This window comes from Phaeodactylum tricornutum, chromosome 20 (assembly GCF_000150955.2).
Source record: "Phaeodactylum tricornutum CCAP 1055/1 chromosome 20, whole genome shotgun sequence".
In the NCBI taxonomy this organism is placed as follows: Eukaryota; Bacillariophyta; class Bacillariophyceae; order Surirellales; family Neidiaceae; genus Phaeodactylum; species Phaeodactylum tricornutum.
Genome location: NC_011688.1, coordinates 63,895 through 86,257, shown reverse-complemented (window position 1 = coordinate 86,257; position 22,363 = coordinate 63,895). Strand labels below are relative to the sequence as shown.

At 50.2% G+C, this 22,363-nt stretch overlaps 11 protein-coding genes across 11 annotated transcripts; 6 read left to right on the top strand and 5 right to left on the bottom strand.

Annotated features, from left to right (window-relative positions):
• Positions 1-259: 259 nt before the first annotated feature.
• On the top strand, positions 260-1,139 carry PHATRDRAFT_48938 (predicted protein; the record flags this gene model as incomplete). Its single annotated transcript, XM_002183635.1, has 1 exon — positions 260-1,139. The coding sequence occupies one exon, from the start codon at positions 260-262 to the stop codon at positions 1,091-1,093; it is 834 nt and encodes a 277-aa protein (XP_002183671.1). The 3' UTR covers positions 1,094-1,139.
• Positions 1,140-1,836: 697 nt separating this feature from the next.
• Positions 1,837-2,919, top strand: PHATRDRAFT_15595 (predicted protein; the record flags this gene model as incomplete). The annotated part of the gene is made up of 1 exon (XM_002183634.1): positions 1,837-2,919. A coding segment is annotated over one exon (1,083 nt), but the record flags the coding sequence as incomplete, so codon positions are not given.
• Positions 2,920-3,020: 101 nt separating this feature from the next.
• On the bottom strand, positions 3,021-4,585 carry PHATRDRAFT_54969 (aliphatic amidase; the record flags this gene model as incomplete). Its single annotated transcript, XM_002183508.1, has 5 exons — positions 4,527-4,585; positions 4,067-4,353; positions 3,681-3,936; positions 3,186-3,605; positions 3,021-3,097 (listed from the first exon to the last, which is right to left on the bottom strand). The coding sequence occupies exons 1-5, from the start codon at positions 4,558-4,560 to the stop codon at positions 3,021-3,023; spliced, it is 1,074 nt and encodes a 357-aa protein (XP_002183544.1). The 5' UTR covers positions 4,561-4,585.
• A 468-nt stretch (positions 4,586-5,053) lies between these two features.
• Positions 5,054-6,724, top strand: PHATRDRAFT_22868 (predicted protein; the record flags this gene model as incomplete). The annotated part of the gene is made up of 1 exon (XM_002183633.1): positions 5,054-6,724. Exon 1 carries the CDS (start codon positions 5,069-5,071, stop codon positions 6,722-6,724), a length of 1,656 nt encoding a protein of 551 aa, XP_002183669.1. The 5' UTR covers positions 5,054-5,068.
• A 414-nt stretch (positions 6,725-7,138) lies between these two features.
• On the bottom strand, positions 7,139-8,080 carry PHATRDRAFT_3676 (predicted protein; the record flags this gene model as incomplete). Its single annotated transcript, XM_002183507.1, has 2 exons — positions 7,139-7,689; positions 7,801-8,080. Coding segments are annotated over 2 exons (831 nt in total), but the record flags the coding sequence as incomplete, so codon positions are not given.
• Positions 8,081-9,584: 1,504 nt separating this feature from the next.
• Positions 9,585-11,072, bottom strand: PHATRDRAFT_48934 (predicted protein; the record flags this gene model as incomplete). Its single annotated transcript, XM_002183506.1, has 1 exon — positions 9,585-11,072. The coding sequence occupies exon 1, from the start codon at positions 10,866-10,868 to the stop codon at positions 9,585-9,587; it is 1,284 nt and encodes a 427-aa protein (XP_002183542.1). The 5' UTR covers positions 10,869-11,072.
• A 327-nt stretch (positions 11,073-11,399) lies between these two features.
• On the top strand, positions 11,400-13,456 carry PHATRDRAFT_39534 (predicted protein; the record flags this gene model as incomplete). The annotated part of the gene is made up of 3 exons (XM_002183632.1): positions 11,400-11,418; positions 11,617-13,039; positions 13,180-13,456. 3 exons carry the CDS (start codon positions 11,400-11,402, stop codon positions 13,454-13,456), a joined length of 1,719 nt encoding a protein of 572 aa, XP_002183668.1.
• A 122-nt stretch (positions 13,457-13,578) lies between these two features.
• PHATRDRAFT_48933 (predicted protein) lies at positions 13,579-14,459 on the bottom strand (the record flags this gene model as incomplete). The annotated part of the gene is made up of 1 exon (XM_002183505.1): positions 13,579-14,459. The coding sequence occupies exon 1, from the start codon at positions 14,380-14,382 to the stop codon at positions 13,579-13,581; it is 804 nt and encodes a 267-aa protein (XP_002183541.1). The 5' UTR covers positions 14,383-14,459.
• Positions 14,460-14,846: 387 nt separating this feature from the next.
• Positions 14,847-17,135, top strand: PHATRDRAFT_48932 (predicted protein; the record flags this gene model as incomplete). Its single annotated transcript, XM_002183631.1, has 1 exon — positions 14,847-17,135. Exon 1 carries the CDS (start codon positions 14,970-14,972, stop codon positions 17,133-17,135), a length of 2,166 nt encoding a protein of 721 aa, XP_002183667.1. The 5' UTR covers positions 14,847-14,969.
• A 1,118-nt stretch (positions 17,136-18,253) lies between these two features.
• Positions 18,254-19,476, top strand: PHATRDRAFT_48931 (predicted protein; the record flags this gene model as incomplete). Its single annotated transcript, XM_002183630.1, has 1 exon — positions 18,254-19,476. Exon 1 carries the CDS (start codon positions 18,382-18,384, stop codon positions 19,474-19,476), a length of 1,095 nt encoding a protein of 364 aa, XP_002183666.1. The 5' UTR covers positions 18,254-18,381.
• A 494-nt stretch (positions 19,477-19,970) lies between these two features.
• On the bottom strand, positions 19,971-21,836 carry DEL (predicted protein; the record flags this gene model as incomplete). The annotated part of the gene is made up of 2 exons (XM_002183504.1): positions 19,971-21,197; positions 21,345-21,836. The coding sequence occupies 2 exons, from the start codon at positions 21,834-21,836 to the stop codon at positions 19,971-19,973; spliced, it is 1,719 nt and encodes a 572-aa protein (XP_002183540.1).
• Between the last annotated feature and the right edge of the window lie 527 nt (positions 21,837-22,363).

The following is a 22,363-nucleotide window of genomic DNA, read 5'->3' as shown; positions in this document are numbered from 1 at the left end:
CAGCGACGGTTAAGCTCCACGGGCAAAAAATCTATCAGTATTGACAGTCACGTCGATGACTGTGAATCTGCCTCATCGAGCGGTTTTGGTTCGTGACGAACGGACACGTTTTAGGAACTACGGGTCGCCATGAGCGCTTTCCACTAACGATGTTTCTTGGTCCACACAAACACGCAACACGATAAACACAAATAATACACTTACTTACTTGTGCGCGTTCAGTCCTTCTCTACCAGTATTTAATATTCGGTGTAGTATCATGAAATTTGTGTTGGCCTCTACGTTGACCTTCACCGCGGTACACGCGTTTGCTCCGTTGGCACCGCGTTGCGGGAAACCCTTTGTCGTCCCGACGAAGACCGTACTCGCGGACGATAAGGGCGGCATGTTCTTTGCGTCGTCCGATGAGACGCAGACTCCCGAAGCGACCAAAACTACCAAGGACGACCAGTCGTTGGAGGAAGAAGTCGAAGCGATGGTGCAGAAAGCCTTGAAGAAGAACAAGATCATTTCGAATCTCCGCAGTGAACGCGGAAACGAGTACGCTCCCTGGATGGGCATCACCGAGAACGACGAGAACGAGATACGGAAAATCATGCGCGACAAGGCCGAAGTCCGCCGTCGCCGAAGAGACGAGGAACTCACCGTCCGGGGTGCCCTGCTCAAGGATAGTACGGTACAGGAACTCTCCGGGACAGGACTCAAGAGTAAAGTCGTGGACGGGACTTCCGTAGAGTTGGAGTGGTCGACGGGGGGCGAAACATCCACCAAGGGATTCATCATCAAGCGCCGGGCCGCCAAGCAGCCAGATTTTGAAGTTCTGGCGTCGTACGAAACCTACGGTCCCCTAGTTTCCAAAGGAGTCGAGGGAGGAGACTATCGATACCTCGACGAAAATGTGGGCTACGGCAGTTGGTTCTACCGTATCACCGAGTGCGAAGAAAGCGGTTTGGAGAATGACATGAGCCAATGTTTGGTCGATGTGGAGACGGACGAGGAACAGAGAGGTGCCGTCTTGGCGGCCGGTGCCATGGCGCTGGCCGCCGTTGCCGCCGTTGTGGCCGGTTCGCTTTTGGACCCCGTGCAGTACTAACCGCGAGCACACATCGGAACACGTTGTGCCACTAAACTATCTATTGATTACACCTACACACAGCAGCATGATTGTTTTGCTCCGCTATTGCAATTCTTGCATCTAGATTCCAACCTTCCGGAGCACGTAGTCTCTCGTCCTCTGTACCTCGAACGTATTTGTTGTTGAGAGCGTAACAGAAAGGTATCAATTTCACGGGACACTATTTCGCGAAAGGATTTGAATCGTAGAGGACGCGTACGTCAGCTGCCCCGTCATCCGCAAAACCCTGAGACAAAGACAGGGTTCAAGGGAAAATACAACACACGCGGTGTGTTGCTCTGTTCTCACCCACCCATCAACATCAACTGCATTCTGTGCATCGAACCCTTGGTTCCATAGAAACGACCGGGCGAAAGGATCCACCTGTTCGTCCCGAGGTTGACCAGTGCCCTCCTCTCGTTAGTTCTCTACTGGTAACCTTCCACGAACGGCTCGAATTGAACTTGCCGTTGGCTCGCTCTTGCGCTTTGTGCAGTGACTCTTCCCGCCGACCCACAAGAATGAAGTTTGGCTCCATCGCCGTCACCTTGATGCTTTCCAGCAGTAGCAGCCTCTCGTTCCGATCCGTCACTGCGCTCTCCGTCGGTGTGCGACACCGTACTTCTCGTACGTTGGCAACGGCAACGCGACATTTTAGCGCTACGGCTGACCAAGCAACCGAAACGGCATCCAACGAAAAGAAACCCCGGGTGATTACCAAACGTGTCCTTTCCGGGGTACAACCCACTGGCACGTTACATTTGGGCAACTATTTAGGGGCCATTCGACAATGGGTCGATTTCCAAAATGCCCCAGACACGCAAGACGAAGAAGGGAATGTAATCCAAACTGAAAACTTCTTTTGCGTCGTCGATTTGCACGCCATTACGATGCCCCACAATCCCCAGGACTTGGGTGAGTCCACCCTGTCCAGTGCCGCCTTGTATTTAGCGGCCGGTATTGATCCTACAAAAAGTAAAGTGTTTGTCCAGTCTCACGTTCCGCAGCATGCCGAACTTGCTTGGTTGCTCATGTGCATCACCCCCATGAACTGGTTGGAGCGCATGATTCAGTTCAAAGACAAGGCCAAAAAACAGGGCGAATCGGTCGGCACCGGCTTGTTTACGTACCCAAGTCTCATGGCGGCCGATATTCTCTTGTACCAAGCCGACAAAATTCCGGTCGGTGAAGACCAGCGGCAGCATTTGGAACTCGCTCGCGATACCACGCGTCGCTTTCATGATTTATTTTGCAAGGGCAATCCCTACAAGAAGCGCTGCAAGGCGGCCGGCATCCCTTCCCGCCCCGTCTTTGTCGAACCTGAAGCCATGATTGTCAAGGAAGGGGCTCGCGTGATGAGTTTGCAGGACGGTACCTCCAAAATGTCCAAATCGGACGTGAACGACGGCAGTCGCATCAACGTTCTGGATCCTCCTGACGTCATTCGAGAAAAGGTCAAGCGATGCAAAACGGATGCAATCAAAGGCATCGAATGGGACAATCCGGAACGACCAGAAGCTACCAATCTATTGAACATTTTTGCCGCCGTTCAACCGGATCGCACCCGCGACGATATATTGGCACAAGTCCGAGACCTCACCTGGGGCGATTTCAAGCCCATCTTGGCCGACGCGATTGTCAATCACCTGGAACCGATTCAGAAGCGGTATCACGCCGTACGTGCCGACGAAGAATACCTGCAAGCTGTGTTAAAGGAAGGAGCGGACGTCGCTTCCGAGGTAGCGCAGAGGACCCTGCACAGCGCTCGAGTTGCCATGGGTTTTGCCACAGTTTCACAAGAATAATGCAGTGCTTCAACAAACTATATTAATTAACGGCAATCTTACATACGAAATTTCGCCTGTTGATCAACACGCAATACTTGTTAGTAACAGACTGACCAGCCCTACTGGAGATTCAACTCGTGGGTAAGCTCACAATCCTCTTCCTCAACAGGCGCCGGAATCCCTGCAACGGGGCAGCCTGTGATGGAGAAGAAACGTTTGTCAGTGATGTCGTTTCAGCTTTGATTTACTTCAGCCGTCATCCATCAGAGTTAGGCAATACTTACACGCCACTCCGATTGTTTTACGCGTGATGTTTTCCGACATACGCTGAGCTTCCAACGGATTCGTCACCCAGGTATTATAGAATTCAAACGGACATTCCGCCACACCCTTGCTTCCGTCACCATTGGCGTAAACACCGGTATAGCCTCGATGAAGTAGCTTGAAGAGCTGATTCTGAGATTGGTCGTTGGCTCGTCCGTCCCGGATTCCGGAAATACTAAGTTGAGCGTACTGAATGCCGTTGACTTCTGTCGAACATTCGCCCAAGGTGCGCCCGTCACAACCGATAATCGCGGAGTGACCAAAGTATGTGAACACCCCGTCAAACCCAGCCGCATTTGCCACTGCCACATACACGTTATTGCACCACGCCATGGTTTTGCTCACCAGCACTTGCTGTTCCTTGGCCGGGTACATGTAGCCTACCCAGGAAGAGTAAGTGGATGTGTGAGAGAGAAACGTTGCCAAAACGGTCATTATAGGCCAGGCTATCGTACCTTGTGGTCGAATAATCAGTTCGGCACCGCGCATGGCACAGTCACGCCAAATCTCAGGATAGTTGCCGTCGTCGCAGATAATCATGCTGACTTTCATACCCTTCGGACCATCGACGACGCTGGTGCCAAGATTTCCTGGGGTCCAGCCCTCAATGGGTGTCCAGGGCAGCAGTTTCCGATATTTTTGCACGATTTCCCCCTGGTCATTGATCAAGACTAGCGTGTTGTACGGGTTTTTGTTGGGATGATCTTCGTGCTACATGCGCGCGAATGCACGGGTACAGGTACCCCGGCTCCATGTGAGTATCGATTGTCAAATCAAAACGTGGGAGTGGTGGCACTCCCCCCACTGTTCAGACGCAAAAGCATGACTGCTTGTTACGTACCTGCTCACCAGTTAAACTAAACACGCCCCAGACTTTGGCCTCAATACAGGTCTCGGCAAACATGTCGGTAAGAGGTCCAGGAATTTGACAAGCCGTGTCGAACATTTCGTCACGGTCGTACATGATACCCATGGTACTGTATTCCGGAAAAACAATCAAATCCATGCCAGGTAATCCCTTTTTGGTACCCTTGACGATTTCGCAGATCTTGGCGGCATTCTCCATTACTTCGTCGTTGGTATGCATACGAGGCATCGGATATTGGAAGACACAGACACCGACCGTGTCTAACGCGACGAAAAGAAGGAGAGAGATAACAATGAGCGACGACACAATGTGTGTAATAAAGAGTTTACAGAAGCACCGATACATAGGTTGGGAGCTACACTTCCACGGTACTCGAGAGACAATGAGAAAGGACGACATTGGATGGCGTGGGAGAAGCAAGAAGCTCACGTACCCTCAGAACTCGAGATATCTCCGTGGCGGGACATGATCGCTCTAAATAATACTCTGAAGCTATTGCCTTCTATGCTTTGGACGTTTCCTGCAACGAAGATCAGTATGAACGAACGATTCAGTCAATCGGTATTTGTGTGAATCAGCAATTCGTCTTGGATCTTGAGAGATTATCAAAAACCACGAGTTTGTCGCTATCGTTGTTGACATTCCTTCCAGGATTTCTTGTACCTTACCAAATTCCGCAAAAATGAGGGGAACTTGGTAAGCTTTCCTTGGTAAAAACTTGTGACACTACATAGACCAATCAACCTTATTTTGCTTTTTGTCGCAGCTTACATATTTTGACCAACAGAAGCACAGTAAACGAAGACATACCAAGTCGGGAACGAAATCTGGATGCACTCACGAGTGCGTCCTCCACCACCCAAACGAAGCTACAAGCCGGAACAAATTGTTCCTTGAAACGGCAAACCGAAAGTGAAAAAAACATCTCCTTGTTTCGTTTCCATCTGTTTTACCTTGTTATTGTTGTTCCATAGCATGACGGACCGAGCATCAACAGCAACTGTCGCCGCACCGAACGCTAGTGCTAGTACCGCTGGTGGCATTGCGTGGGCGGGAAGTCTAGTAGGCGTCAACAACCCCAACAATCTCGGGTACCGCTATTCGACGCCTTCCAAACGGTACCGTACCACGCTCGACGACGGAGACGATGCATCCCGAGATGTTCCGACCAACATCCAAGTTCAGTTTCGTAATCGTCAGGGGGAAGACCTCGCGCAGACGCTGGATTTACCAACCCAGTCGACGATCGACGACTTGACCGCGCTTGTGCATTCGCTCCTCGAGAACAGCGATAGTCACGATGAGCAGCAGCGACAAAAGCAAGGAGCCGGAAAGATCCCCTACAGCTTTTACGCTACAATCTTGAAGAATGGTGTGCAAGATGATGTCGAAATCACGCATACACTCTCGGACCTACTCCAACAACACGCTATCAGTACCGAAGACGTCTTGCAGCTCACCTATCAACCGCTGGCCGTCTTTCGGGTCCGTCCCGTCACGCGGTGTACAGATACTCTGCCAGGACATACGGAAGCAGTTTTGCACGTACAGTACGCCCCGGATGGACAAATGCTAGCGTCTGGTGGGGGTGATACTACGGTACGCTTTTGGGATGTGCATACATCCACACCCAAGTATACTTGTAAACAGCACAAGAATCACGTCCTTTGTGTTGCCTGGGCTCCCAACGGGAAACGCTTCGTATCGGCTGATAAAAACGGAGTATGGATTGTTTGGGATCCCACTAAAGGGGAAGCCGTAGGGAAAGCGGTCAAGGCACACCGTCAATGGATAACGTCTTTGGCCTGGGAACCGATGCACTTGAACGCCGCCTGCGATCGACTCGCCACAAGTAGCAAGGACGGCACCATCAAAATATGGAATGTACGGACGCAGGCTCAAAATCTGACCTTATCCGGTCATACCGATTCCGTCGAATCGATCAAATGGAGTGGGGACGGATTTTTGTATAGTGCTAGTCGGGATCGTACCATTAAAGTATGGAACGTCGATCGTGGTATTTTAGTGCGCACCCTCACCGGGCACGGTCATCGCATCAACACCCTCGCACTTAGCAGTGACTACGTGTTACGTACCGGACCATTCGATCACCGGGGGACGAAATTCGCCTCGGAGGAAGCAGCTCAACAAGCCGCGCAAGAAAAGTACGAAGCCTTTCGTGCCCAAGGCCCCGAACGGTTGGTGTCTGGGTCGGATGACTTCACCCTCTTTCTCTGGCATCCTCAGGAGAGTAAACACGCTATCAAACGACTGACCGGGCACCAACAAGCCGTGAATCACATTGCGTTTAGTCCGGATGGGCGATATTTCGCCAGCGCGAGTTTCGACAAAAAGGTCAAAATTTGGAATGGTTTCTCGGGGGATTTTCTCACCACCTTGACGGGTCATGTAGGGGCTGTGTACCAGGTAGCTTGGAGCTCTGACTCACGATACTTGGTGAGCGCTAGCAAAGACTCCACGGCGAAACTGTGGGAAATGCCCAGTGGCAAACGGGCTCGTGAGACATTGCCGGGTCACGCCGACGAAGTTTACGCTCTAGATTGGAGCCCCAATGGTGCTAGTGTCGCAACAGGCTCGAAAGACCGTACCATTAAAATTTGGAAGCACTGAGGACCCCGTTGGTCGACTATGTGACGCTATTTTTACATTAAATGATATTCCAACGGCTTTGCTGCACTAATTCGAAAATCTATAATGTTCTTCGATTGAATTCTTCGAGTAAAGCGCAGCGGAGAGAAATGCACTGGTTCAAAAATGAAAAACTACTAAACAGTGGGCTACCACACTAGGTCGTGCAGAAGCCTCCTTTTAAAATCTTGCCTCATTCGCACTAGGATCGCTATCGCCGTCGGATTCTCTTATATTTTTGAAGATCTGTAGAATGCTCCCTTGGTTGTCCCAAAAGCTACCCCTACTGCCGGCTCGTTCTCTTCGTTGCCCTATTGCGTCCGATTGGCTGATTACTCCTCGCTTGTACCTAGCCAGCTCTAGTTTGCGGTGCGGTGATTGTAGCTTCTTTCGTGCCGCCGCAATCAAGTCCTGCCGGCTTAAAGACCCCGAATTATCTTGATCAAGATGTCTAAAATGATCGCGTAATTCATCAATCAACGATTGATCAATAGCGTTCATGGCGACCAGCATGAATTCCATAAACTCCGCTCGCGTAACTTTTCCGTCTCCATCTTCATCCATTACCTCTAAGTCTTGCATCGTAAGTTCCTTGGCCTGCATGTGTTTGTGAAAGCGCTGTTGACGACCTTCAATCATCCAGTTGGCGACGATAGAAAGAAAATGTCCCATGGCACCGACGGCCAAAGGAATGAAGACAATAGCTAGAGCTCGCCCGGCTTGCGACGATGGTGCAAAGTCACCATAGCCAACCGTACAGGCAGTGATAATTGCGTAGTATAAGCCATCGCCCCATTTGGTCGTATCAATACCGGGATCGCTGGCAACGAGTGCGACAAAAAATGAGACCAGGGCCAACACGACAACCAATTCCCATAACAGCCTCCAACACTGCAACGAAACTGTAAACCTAGACAAGCATCCAAATGTGGACGTCGGAGTAGCATCTTTGTGCCGCGCAAAAGCAGACAAATCGGGATCGTAGTCTTCCCCCGTTTCAGGGTCTTCGAGGACGTGGTCCACTATGTGGGTAGAGCTCGAAAAGAGTGTCAATACACGGGCTTTGGCGAGTGCGGAAGTTTGTGATACGGCCGTTTCTTGTGCTTCAATGATATGATTCCCAATCACACCGAGAGCGATACCTAGGCAAGCGACCCCGCTGAGAGCGAAGATGCAGGTAAAGATCCGTCCCGCGTACGTATCTGGGGTCAAATCGCCATATCCGATAGTCGTGAACGTCACGACGGCAAAATACATGCTATCGACTATTGTCCAATGATCAAAGACGAAGGAAAACGCCATGACAGCCACACTTAGATACAGCGCAATGGCAATCATGCACTGAGTGGCGGAAAATTCGAGACGATTGCGAATATCATTTTGCATATCCCTCATTTTTTCTTCGCGGGTGGTCACCGTTGGATCACTCGTACTATTGGGATCATCAGGATTTCCGAACGACGATAGAAGCAAGAATTCCCCCTCATTGACTTTGTTAGCAATCTTCTTCCATGCCTCCTTGCCAAAGCCATTGTTTGTGAGACTGACATCATCATTTTGCTGTTGCTGCATTAGCGGATCATCAATGTTGGCACCATGGTCATAGTATCGATGTCGTTGGGGAGAATGAACAGCTGCTGGCGCTGCAGCGTCCTTAGGGGACAAGAGGAGCGTATTTTCATCATTCGGTGGCTTGACAGTATGATGTAGCGTGTTGTTCCAAACATTTCGGACGGGCTTGGGAAGCAAAGATTGCCATCCCCCTGAACGCGGCGACGCAGGCGCTTTGTCAGGGTGCTTTCCTTCTTCCATCGCACGTGCCGTGGAAATAGCGTCGGCGCATTCAGCAGCTAGTGCAGCAGCCTTTTGTCGTCGTCTTCGCCCAATGCTGCTATTAGGGGAAGACGTTTGGGATACAGAAGCATCCTTAATCTGCGGAGGAGAAACTGACTCTTCTAGTCTCTTGGAGCGGTCTCCACCTTCAGCCTCCTCTCGTCCATGATTTTCCGGCTCCGCCGATCTATTTCTCTGCTCTTTCTCCAAAGAGCTTGACGCAGTGCTGGTACCTGCCATTGTCGGGTGTTCCAATACGGTTGCCACAGAGAAACTCTCACGTCGTCGGACCTATGCCAAAGCGTAGGTACGTTTGGTGCAAGTCGGAAGCGAATGTCAGAAGACAGTTGATTTCGATTATGATATACCTATTGGATGGTTCGTCGCGCAGACACAAACCCTCTCTACCAGAATCTGATTTACTGGTACACTCACTCTGAATCAATTATAGAGAGAAATATCGATTCGGGTCCTACCGGGGCCATTTTGTCTAGAGTCCTCTTTCGAATTCGACTGATTATCTCTCCAGGCCATCCACGTGAACTGGTCAAGTCAAAACTATATGTCGGGCTTATTCGGAAGGACATACTGATGGTGTTAACTAACATCGACTCCGACTATATTGAGACATTTCGTTCTCTAATGACTGTGAAAAGTAGGTATCGCATCATGATCTCACCTATGTCTCGGGAGCCTCCCTTTCCTCTGCCCCAGATAATTGCAAGAGTATATGCCCTACTAGATAGACGTCGTCAATCAGAACTAGCACCAGTACCATCGTCAGCATGAACTTTTTAGCTTCACAAATTCGTACTTCCGGTAAGGGAGGGACAGAGCAATTGGAACAAGTGGTTAGGATCCCATCCAGTAGCAGAATGTGCGTTTACATATTAAAGATGTCCTGCAGATTCTATTCGGAAAATCCAAATGGCGCTTGGTTCTGATCACTAAGGATGAGGACGGTATGGGTTCCTCATCATCGTCGTCGTCGCCAGCCGCAAAAACTTGACTACGGTCCACCGGGTGGTACCGACTGACTCTCTTGGGTAGGTTTTGAAAGCCGCGTCCGCAATTTACGCGCCCACGGTTCCCCGTCCAACTTGTAAATCGAAATATAAATGTCTTCGAAACACATTTGTGCGTGGCCCAAATCGTCAAAATCGGACGGATCGTCCCCGAAACAATCGGACAATTCCATAGCCACCATTTCCAATCCGACAAAACCAAAGGTAATGAGAAAGATAATAGTGAGCAGGGTGAAGGGTTGAGAGTAGGAATCGTGACACAAACAAAACGGTAAACTGAATATCCAGACGAACAGAAATGTTTTGGTCATTTGCACGAGAGGAAACGGAAGGGGTGTCGCCATGAGTTTTTGCAAACCAGAATAGGCTTTGATATAATCGCCCACTATATCCAGCATCCGCATTTCCTCGTTACAGGGGTGTCGGAGTACATCTTTCCGCAACCAAGTCCCGTCCCGCTGCTTCATGAGTTCGACCCGCAAACTGTACGCGAGGAGTATCGGTACCCGACAGGCTTCTTCCAGTACGGTACGTTCCCGCATGGGCAGCTGCCGAAATCGCCGCGGAGATCGTGTTTGTGGTGATTCGTTTGCGTGCAGCGGTGGCCACATGACCAGATGTTGCAAATCATCCCGATCTTCGTAAGCCAACTCCGGAACGTTCCAGGGTTCCACTGATGGATTGGTAGGGTACTCCAGCACCGCCATGGTGACACGCAAAAGTATAATTGTCCGGTAGGCGACGCTATTGCGCCACTCTTTGGCCCGGGTGCTAGTATCCGTCATGGTGAGGACGCACACGTACTGTACGAGTTCGCGGCATTGCTTGTAGAGTGCTCCCAAGTGACGTGAATTGGCCATGTAGTTGTCGTAGGTGATCTTGACCCGTGTAACAACCAAAAAACTCATCATGATGGCCATGTATTTGTGTCCGGACGGACTCGAGGTGAGATCGATAACGTTCCGTTGCTTGAGCAGGTAAATAGCGTAGGTCAAACAAACGTTTAGGGCGCAAAACGGCAGTACACGGGGCCAGACAGAGCCGTGAATTTGTGTAAGCACCTTCCAGTGCGATCGATCATCCCACTCGAGCTGACGAACGGGAGCGGCATCGCCATTATTGACGTGTCGATCTGGATTCGCTATCGAGTCCTCGTCACGGTCTACGTTTACCATTGCTTCGTTCCTTCGACCCGGATCGTGCGACCCGAGCAGTTGCTGGAAATCGAAATGATGTGGATCAACGTGACTGTGCTGGAGACTGGTCATGGTGGAAGCGCAATACGCGGGACGGGATCGTTGAGACTGCAGCCCGCAATTTAAGGTTGCTGCGGTGATAGCGGTCCCCTGTTGCGAGTTCCGTCGCTACGTCTCTTGATCGCTTTCGTTCGCTAGACTCCTCACTGACAATAAGACGATCAATGCAGCTGGTGTTGAGAGCGGTCCTTATCTCCTGGAATAGCTCGTTTGTCGTCTTTCTCGCACACCGACTGCACCAAGAGGAAGCGAAACGGAATCCTCGAGGGGGGGAGTTGTTCAGATGATTTGCGAGATGTCGATCTGGCTGTTTTGTGTTCTTCAGTAATGGGAATAGAGACTGCACTGTATTTACTGGCAAAGGAAGAAACACTCGAGTCTGCTATCCTTAAACAAGCTGTCACGAGCGTAGATTCATAAAGAGAAATCCAAAAACCATTATATAAACTTCCATGTGTTCCATTTAACAAGCCGATCCTAACCGACAACTCTAATAGTTAGGTGGAAACAACAGCTAATCTAACAGAATAATTGCCCTGTAACATGTTCTTGACTTCCTTGGGTAAGTCACAGAATGCCACACCTCTAGCGAAGTCGGACCGAACCAGCCCTACGAGCGACCGTATCAAATCCATCGCGAACAAATTTTCATCTCTCTAGGGAAGGTGTAAGGTCAGTCGACCGAAAACCATCGACGCTAATACCAACGAAACCTCTTCTGCAGTGCAGTTTACTGTGAGCTCCTGAATTTTCTCGTTAGAGTATTTCCATAGCTTTCGCTCTGTTCTATCCCTTGCGGCGAACGAACGACATCCAGACATAAAAATTGGGATGCCTCCTACCGAACGAACCAGCTTGATGGATCCATTGATGGGTGAGGAGGCGAATACAATCAGAAACAACAACAAAGGCAACTACCAGGCAACCACGAGGACGTCAATGTCTTCTGCTTCGGCTTCTCCTCCTACACACGCTCGTCATCAGTCGATCCAACTGTCTCTGGACGAGCTTGCACAACCGTCTCCGCCCGCTTCGCCCTCCGCTTCTCAAAACGTTAGAAACGCTGCCAAAACCACGGCATACAAACGAGATGTGACGTACAATGGAGATAATCACCTCGAAGTGCTCTTTCAAATGCACGGATCCGTCTGGCCTCACGTTTTTCCCTGGTGCATTGCGACGATCGTATTCACCTACGCAATCATTCTGCTGCGGAACCACAAAATTGTCGACCTCACCATTGACAACAACAATGGCCATTCTTTCATGAGCATTCTCGTATCCTTTTTGGTTGTCACTCGGGCAACCATTACCTATAATCGCTTTTACGAAGCACGACAATTCCTGGCGGATTTGTTTCGTTCCAGTCGGGAAACCATACAGTACGCTTGTTTGCTCACCACGCTGGACCGGGGGACCAAGGCACAACAATGGCGCCAAGACGTCGCCTACCGGACTATTGTGAGCTTGCGTGTAGCTATTGCAGCCGTCGAGTTTCGGTCGCACGGAGTGAGCGCATGGGAGACCTTGCCGGATGAAGACCACGAGTACACACCACTCCTTTTGCCACGACAAGTACGTCAGCAACCCACTAGTATCTCGACGACTGCTTTGCAAACTTTACCAGCCAACACTCCAACTGCACGTGACAAGGACGGTGTGGATGATTCGCTACAACCGATTGGACAAAGTGCCTGCGCTACAAAAGATCAGGAATACATTCAACAGTACAAGCCCGTCACGGACCATTCCCAATTTCTGGAAGCCATGCGGCACGGATCCCGTACAGTGATGGACGAAAATTTGCGAGCACCTATCGTTTGGTGCTACAATTTGCGGGAAAAGATTCTCGAACCTCGCAAGGGTGGTATACTGGTAACTCACCCACCACATATCAACGAGGAGCTCCGATTACTGGCCATTACAAGTGATTGGCTGACCGCTTTTCACGGTTTGAAGATGCTGCTGACTACGCCGTTTCCCTTTCCCTTCGTGCAAATGACAAGAACTTTTCTGTTTGTGTGGGTCTTTACTTTGCCAATGGTGCTGATTGCTGACAATGATCAAACTTTAGAAGTGTTGGTACTTATGTTCTTCATCACATATGGTTTTTTGGGTTTGGAGTATGTCAATATGGAATTGGATGATCCGTATGGCACTGACCCCAACGATTTTCCGGGAAAGTAAGTACTCGCGTACTGTTAGTGACCCCGACGTCATGAGTAGCAAATTGTGTTCTCCACAAAATCCTGTTTATCAGTGCTTTTTTGTGGTTGTCGCTAACTGCTTCTCCTGCCTGCTTGAATTCCTCTTTTTGTTTCAGACGATGGGCAGAGCTTGTTTACGAGGACATTTACATTACCCTTTACAAAACGGACGGATTCGATTCGGCCATGGCCTTGCGGAATCGCATAACGGAAAGAATTGCGAGGGGGACGGCACTCGACAACTTTAACGAAGACATGCACAATTCCAAGGCAAATTTTTTTGGAACCCATTCCTTTAAACACAGCTCACAGAAGACACAGGCTAGTAGTGACTTGAGTTCTTTACCCCCAAATCAAGACAACTCGAACAGGAATTTTGGAAACGTCGTTTAAATTATAAGGACAACGTATAGGTTAAGGAAATCTAAATACAGTTCAAGAATTGAAACAACTGTAATGCTCGTGCAGCAGCAGACTAGCATTTGGCTCACATGTCTTTGCATGAAGAGTCCTCGTCAATACGTTTCTGACAACATTGGCAGAATAGTGTCGAGGCCGTCGACTGTTTCTCGAATCGCCCTGCGGGCTTGCTCCAAATTGCTACTCTCGTTACTTAGGACCTTTGGCGTTTCTTTGACATCAAAATTATTGACAGAGGCAAAATCGGCGACCCCCGCGGCGTAGCTCAACGACCCGGCGCGCGATAAGGCTTGTGATATATTCTCCGTAGTCTGCACGTACATATCAGTATCCTCTCCGTCCTTTACAAACTCCAAAGCTTGTCGCAACTTCTTTTCCAGGCCTACCACCGGTCCCTTTCCTGTACTACCGATGTAATCTCGAACCAATCGGTTAGAAGTTTTACATGACGTGACTGATACCGATTTGTCAAAGAGCGCAAATGTAGAGGCCTTTTCAAGCAACTGCTCCTTGTTTTTCGTTTCGAGTAGTTCTCGTGGAACATCGGCAAAAGTGCAATCAATTACGGCCTTTTCCCAGTTCTCCAGCAGTTTTGTCAGTGTATTGCGGGCGTCACGAATGCCTTGAATCGTTGTGGTTGCATCCACCGCGGCAATAGCGGGTTGCGGATTGAGCACTGTAGCTACTGTCTCTGTCATTGTCATAGTTGCGATTGCTACCTTGGACAAAAGTGACCGTCGATCTACCAATTCGTCGCTAAATCTCGCCCTCCTTACTATTGATTTGTTCCATCTTCTCGAATGTGACAAAATGGAAAAGCTGAGGACTCTCCGCAATGGATCCCAAGTCAACAAACATACCCACATTGCTAGCGAGTGCCTGGCAACGAGTGACTTCATTAAAGCAAAGAGATCTTGTAACTACTGAGCCCAAACGTAAGACTAGCCTCGCTTATCCCTTTCAAAGCAAAGCTTGCTGTCCAGGAATGCCTTTCTTCTAGAGGATACATGACGACACTCGTCATCGAAGCAGCTTCATCATTTACAGTTGTAACTGGAAGACAATGTCGGACTCATCGGGTTTTACCATACGTCGTTGACAAGGACACAAGACTGAAAAGATGTCGTGTACGACTGATAGTAACTAATGAAAAGAGGCCTTTCACAGTCAGCACTTTGAAAAGGACGGAACGAGGTAGTGGCGAACTTGTCGTATACGAGTCCTTGTAAATATCCAAAGGTTAAATACTATGAAAATCAACATTGAAAGGTCGGCTTTCGAACCATATATACGAAGACTTCGGTTCTCATTCTTGGCGCAATGAGATGAACACATCATCGTTCCTCCGAGCCATCCGACGATGGTCAAATCACTTTAACTGTGGCGAGCCTAGCTGAACCCTAAGAAAAGACGTGGCGTTTTCCTGTCAAAGTCGAAAACCTTGCGGACGTGATAAACATTTAACATAGTTGCGCTCGAAAACGAAATGCTCTCCTCCTTTAGGTTTCGCGTCCGTCGCATTCGAACTCCGTCTGGCCATTTTTCCACAAGGAGATGTTTGTCGACGCACCGAAACGCTTCCAGACCCATTGTAATTGCCGGCGGTGGTCCCTGTGGTCTGTTCATGTCCAGTTTGCTAGCGTCGTACAGAATCCCTTCGATTCTGTTGGAAGCCCAAACAGCAGAATCGCGGTTTCGCCATCCGCAAGCGCATTTTTTGAATACACGAACAATGGAAATTCTGCGGCATTCATTACCCGCGGTCTATAAACGTGTCCTCCAAAGTATGGGTCCTGTATCAGAATGGCAGCGGTTTCGCTTCACCACGAGCATGAGTGACGACCAGCCTCTGGCAGAAGTGCTTCACTTCGTGGATCGACCCTTACAAGCCGGACGGGACTCCAACGGCATTCTGCTAAAGGACGAGAATCTTGCAACTGATGGTACAGACAAACAATTATCATTCGATCGTGACCTTTCGCCCTGTACTGTGGGACACTTGGCGCAACATACGTTTTGTCGAATTCTCTACGATTACGCAAAGCATGAAGCCCGGAGTGTTCCGGGAGCCGCGCTCCATTACGGAACGCGGATTACAAATATGGAGACTTCTCAAACTAACAATGGATGCCTTGTAACAACTAGCAACGGAGTAAAAATAAAGGCAGCTACAGTTGTGGCCGCCGATGGCTCAAATTCGTTGATTCGGCGTTTAGCCAACATTTCTCAAAGCGGAGAACAAGGGATGCAGTATCTCATGAACGTGCACGTTAAGCTACCACCCGATCAAGCGACCGTCTTGCACGCCAACAACAACCATGCTATGCTCTATACCGTGTTCTCGCCTCTGGTCGTCGCTATGACGGTATGTCACTCGGTAGGTGAGTACATAATTCAAATCCCCTACTTTCCTCCTTTTCAAAAGCCCGAAGACGACTTTGGACCAGAAAAGTTATCTGCAATCGTTCAAGCCGTATTTGGTTCCAAGATTTCCCATTTCGAAATTGTGTCGGCCAAAAGTTGGACAATGTCGGCGCTGATAGCTGATCGCTACTACGGGGATAGTCTTTTGCTCGTGGGTGACGCCGCGCATGTGTTTCCGCCGGCCGGCGGCTTCGGTATGAATACAGGATTACAAGACGTACACAATGCGGCTTGGAAGCTGGCGTGGCTTTACCATAACAGCAACCAATTCAACTCCAACGCCGGCCATCTTGTCTTTTCCCAGATGGCCAAATCGTACCAAGCCGAGCGTCGGCCAATTGCGCAGCAGAATGCGGCCCTTTCCGTTCGAAACTACCAGCGTCTCTTGCAAGTCATGAAAGCGTGCTATCTGAATGACCAACACCCAACCCTGCTGCAGACAATACTGAAAAATTCCCCGCTCCCCCTCCAGGCTCAACGTTCTCTCTTTTGCTCGTTGCTGCAAACAGCCCTGCATCCTCTGTCGTGGCTGGCATCGGACCCGCAGAGTAGGTACGCTAGGCACATTCGATCCAACCTGCACCAAATATTACAGAGAGGAGCCGGCTTGCCGTTGCTATTCCCAAAACACGAGTTGGGCCTTGACTACGATCGAGATGAAAAGATTGAAGCGCCTGAGGTTGACGAATGGAAGAACGATACACAACCACACGACCCCTGCATCCAAGTGGGTCGACTCGTGCCACATTTGCCAGTGCAAGTGGCGGAGGGATATTCAGCAGCAACTTATCCGAACATACAATGGCTTTTAAACGATGTTCTGAGCACGTGCGACTTGCCGTCACAAGTTGCTCGCACTCCACAGCCTACATTTGCTTTGCTACGTATTGATCGGGGCGATCCCGATGGCGTCACAATAGAAGACTTGCGGAGTCTTGGTCGGGAAGTCAGCGATCGTATTGGCTTACCTGTCGAGGTGTTGACACTATGTGTTGGTGAGAAAATGTCGCATAGTGATTGCGACGAAGGGCTTGTTTTCTTCCCTGTCAATTCAAGTAAGGGAGGATCGTGTGTGCGTGTGTTTGCCGAGCGTGGGTTGATTTGGATCCGACCTGATGGGCACGTCGCATTCACTTCATCGGGTATTGAGACATCGGGACTTTGTAGCTTGCGAGAAGAGTTGTGTGGTACGGCGTTTTCATCAGCTTTTGGCAGAAACGAATCGTAATTTTTTGTAGAAAGGGATGTGTCTCCCTTTATGCAACATTTTTCTGTCTCGATGATCTCTTTGGTGGCGCCGACTTTTTGTTATAGATAGCTATCGAGGCGCTCGTCCAAGCATGTTGCCGAGTTTGTTCTCACTGTAGCGCGAAACTTACTGAAGCTCGAAACGTGCATCTGGGGAACGTGAGGCAATTATCCAACGCAGAAGAATGGCATGAAACAACGTGATACAGCTTTGCTCCGGTGTATCGATACACTGGTACAGAGCAGCGTATACGAATGATGCTATTGACAAAACCCCACCCCTCACAAGTTACGTCGGTTCACGACGTTTCACCGTCAGGGAAGAGTTCCTGGTATTCTTTCGACGTGGTAATTTTGTGTCGGTCGATCTCTGACCCAACACATTGAATATATCTTCGCAGGCATGATTTGGTCGGGGGGCCATACGCGTAGAACAGAAACCCCAAACGGAGTGGAAGTTTCGTAAAAGGTGAGATAGTCGAGTTCCGAGAGTCCGGTCCACCCGCACTACCACGTATATGGTTGCAGTTGAAGTCCCGGGCTACGTAGACGTATGATGTAAACCTGACGTGTTGACTCTGAGGCTGTTTCGTCTTACGCAAGATTTTGTCGTTGCCGGCAGTTTTCGTCGAATTCTTTCTCTGTCGTTTCGTCCCACAGAATATTCAGAACTGAGTATATAATAAGTATAATGGAATGTATGGTCAGTTTGGGATATTCGGTATTAAATTATATAGGACTATCTGTTGTCACTTCCGGTCGGACGTTATTAATGTAAGCAGTTTCGAGACCTCAACACCACCTATATCTTTTGGAAGCGGTGATCACAATCAGTCCCATTCCAGACGTAGGTTTGGGCATCTGCCAAAAGTGGTGAGGGCCATACTCGCTGGCCAACGAGGCAGGCGTGGTGCCGCTCCGACTCCGTCGAAACGCCGTTCCATCCGGTTTCCTCCCACGGCTCGTACTACCGATAACCCCCCGTGTGTCTACCGAACACCAACACGGGCAAACACGCACTACTTCACCGCAAAACTCGCACCGCACTCGCATAAAAAAATAATACGCTCGAATAAAAAAAACTCTCTCTCCCTTGGACAACCGCTTATTAGAATAACTGAGTGATTCACCAATAAACCCCACGCTAGGTTCCTTGTGGTCGGTCGAGTGATTGACATTGAACGAGCCGTTCACGCGTTCGCACGTACTTTCGTTTCTCGGCAAGGATGGCAAGTCGGAACCTCGCGGCGGCCCCACCAAGCCGGAGTGTCGCGTCGGATGCCGTTGTTTTCCAACACATCTCGACCGGAACCAAGTCCTCCAAGTCTTCGTTACTTCGACGCTTCTTCCGCAAGCCCCGATCACAGCAGACAATTCGAACGTCCGCTGTCTCGCTCACATCGATCGATGAAGATCCTGCGGAATCCGGCGAGCTCTTGTTTCGCCACTCACTCCCGAGGACCACGCTGCGTTGCAGCAGCAACAGTCTCTTGAGTGATTGCAGCGATTTAAGCCTCCCGCACGAAGTAGAAATCGTCCAAGAATCGCAGGAAGATAACGATGACGATGATCTCTTGGATCACCAGGCACCGCAGGAAACCTTCTCGGAGAAGGACGAAGAGCAACACAAAGCGAACAAAGGGGAGTTTCCGCTACCGCTCCACCTTCAACAAGCGAACGCCTGCCGGGAAAAGGCCTTGGACTGTATGGATGTCCTTTCGTACAATTGCGCGCTGGAAGAGCTCGCATGTGGAATTGCACTCGTTCACAAGGGGGTGGACGAGCCACAACCAAAACTCTACTGGGATATGGTGTTCCTCAAGGCGCAAGTTCTGGGCCAAATGGGGCGCTATGAGGAATCGCTAGCTTGCTATCAACAAAAGTTACAACATATGCAAGCAGAATCATCACCTACGCCAAACCCTTCTACCACTTCGGAACTCGCCAACCTCTTCTTTGCGTGTGCCCGATTGTCGGTACATTTGCAGAACTATGAACAAGCAATGACATACTATCAACAAGAACTGGACTGTTGTGTGCATACAGATTCGCTAGCTATATCCCGTATCCATCACGAGCTAGCTCGCGTGGCTCATCGCGGGCTGCACGACGTGCACCGGGCCATGCACCACTACCAACTGGCGCTCAAAGTTGAACACGAGCGATGGAAGTCATTAATATCGCAAAAGGATGCGACTCCCGAACACATACTCCAAGACGCCGTCTACCAAGTCCAACACACCCGCCGCTCTTTGGGACGCCTACATTTTGAACAAGGCCACGTCGATCGAGCAGTAGCTCTGGCCGTGCAGCCCATGTAAACAATACTCTACTAGCAAATTATTCCAATTTTTCACAAAAAATCTGCACATCTTCTAGAACTAGAAAGTTGACGTTTTTTTTTCATCTGTTTGCTCGTGAAGTCACAAGTACTGGATCAGCTACCTACTCGGCATTCTCGGTTGGAAACACACGCTGAGACTAGTCACGGACCCCTTGAGTTTGTAGTAAGCATCTTTCGCACCAATCCAACACTCGAAAAGACGGTTACAACCAACGTAGCATGCCTTAGGGAGTGGGGAAACTCGTGTTTTTCTTCTGCAAGTGTATAATGCAAAAATATATATAGAACACGCTAGCGTGAATCACACATTTTAAAATTAAGGTCTACAAATGTGTTTGAAGGTTTTCACCAAAGAGACAGAGTGTGCCTGTCTCGGGTTTACCAAGACTTTAAAGTCTGTCGCGGTGTAGATGGATGCCGAGGTCAATCACTGTCCCATCCCGTCAGTTTCCCGCCCCGTGACGTGGGTGTTCAAATATAAAGATCGATAGGGTACCCTGGATGATCATCCTCCGGAAGGGAAACGCGACGGGGTTCAAGTTCTCCGTCAGGCACGTGGTCACCGTGGTCGCACGCTCCACCAGTCACGTGTATCTGGTCCAAGACGCCCTGTTTGTAGGTTGAAGGTGTTGTATCGGACTTGGTCGGCAAAGCTGGTGTACTCGCCGCTATGGATCTGGTGGAGGAAAGCTCCGGTGACGGACTAATTTTACGGTCGCCGGAAGTGGCGGACACGGGGCTGTCTCGACTAGTTCCGTCGTGCGAGGTGGAGCCCGAGTGTGAGGGGAGAAAAGGGGTATCATATTCCTTGAGAGAACACGGCATGGTGGCGAAGACCTTGGCGATTTGAACAGCGTTCAGGTGATACGTCCAGCGGTACATGGGACGCTTGGGGGTCTTGGGCCTGCAATGCGAAGTAGAGTGTTCGTGTTTGCCGAGAATACCGACGGCCATGAAAACGTTCGCAATATCGTAAAGGCGACGAATCTTGGTCTTGGCACCACGTGTCTCAGCTAGCAGTCGAGCTTTGGGATCGGCTGCATCGGTGGATTTGGGAAGAAACTTGGCCGCGAGGATGGCCGTTTCGGTCGGATCGGAAGTCCCAAAGATCTTGTCGGCAGCGTCGGGCAAACTGAGGATGGCGTTGCCGACCAGAAAGATCTGTAGAAATTGGCTGGAAAGCTTAGCCAAAGACCTGTTTTCCTTGCGAAGTTGCCGATAACCTGATTCTCGGGCTTGGTCCGTCGGGGTACCGCGGAGCAGACCCGTTTTGACTGCCTCGTAGGGAAACGATTGGAAGCCTTCGCGCTGAACGAGGGCAAACATGTAGTCGAGATGATCCATGCCCATCCAGTGGTAGGTGTTCTTGCCCTTTTTGGTGACGAGTCGGACGGATTCCAATATGTTAACTACATCGTAAATTCGTCGACGTTCGACCCCGAGTTCCTTGGCGATTTCGTCGACAATGACTAGGGTATTGCGAGGATAGGAACGAAAACGATTGAGGAAGGTTTGCGCCAGCATTCCTAGGGATTTCGTTTTGCGCGAGTACGAGCTGTCCTTGGAGGGTGTTTCCTTGCGTGGTTTTTTGGATGGTGTAGGCGTAACCATGGAATGCGGTTCCGCCAACCGAATCCGGGAGTATTCCATGTTGGCGGGGTAAACGGAGGAATAGGGAGGCATGGACGGCATGTTATGCTGGTAGAAATAAAGATTGGTGGAACATGAGGATAAAAGGTGGGAAATGAATAGCAACAGCAACAGCGACAGAAACAGCACAATACAACAGAACCCATCAGCAGTCCAACATAAAAAGCACCTTTTCAGGGCATCGAATCAACATACCGGTGAGTTGTTTCTGGCGGCATTGGTGGCAAAGGCCGTGCCGTGGGGTGTGGGGGGTCCCATGGCGTGGGGATGATTCCCGTGTCCGTGTCCGTGCCAGCCAATGCCTTGAGGCGGAGGTTGCCACACCGGATGATGATAAAAGGGCGTCCTGACAGGCATCGGATTGGTCATGGCGGGCATGTGTGAGCGTGACGGGAAGGAATGGGGAGGTCGGGTTGTTTCGGTGGGGGATACCGTTAAGCGGCGCGGCCCAGACTGCGGGTGCGGTGTGTTGCTTGATGAATGTGCCACCGTTCCCACGGACTGGTGCGCAAAGCTGCTCAAGGCGACGGCGGCAGCGGAGCGTGGGGAAAAGAGATCCGAGGGTGCATAAGAGATGCCGGAAGCTGGCGCCTCCGAAGCTGCGTGATGCGCACGCTCGGGAGTCGAAGAGAATCCAGTAGACAAAGCCGGCTCTTCCGAAACTCCAACTCGTGCTTGTGCTGGCATTGCGGTGGACGACGACGACGGTATACTCTTGGATACTTGTGTAGTGAGAAACGGACTCGTGTTAATTGGGTCTTCCGCGGCGGCTCGATTGTCAACCAACGACGATTCCAAGGACAATTTGGCAAAGCACTGGCACGAACGAGTCTACGCCTTGTGCGTGCGTGCGTATCTCCTACCGAGGTAAATGAGTGAAAGGGAGAGATTACCGTGGGTAGAGAGAGAGAGAGATTGCGAACGGCTGTTGGTAGTGTCACTGGAACAAAGGCAATGCCAACAGGGGCTACCAACGAACGAGGGAATAAGTTGTGGTAGATTTGCGCGTAGTCGTTTGGCGGATGCGGTCCATCGGGAGGAGGGGGCGGCTTCGGGTGCCGTGCGCCGTGGGGCGTTCGCCGGCTGGACTCGACCAGATTGACTCGGAATATCGTACTATGTAATAACTACCACTACTACTACCTCTACTCTAGCTAATCTAACAACATACAAAACTGTAAAACACGGTAATTGCCGCGGTACGGATTGGCGCC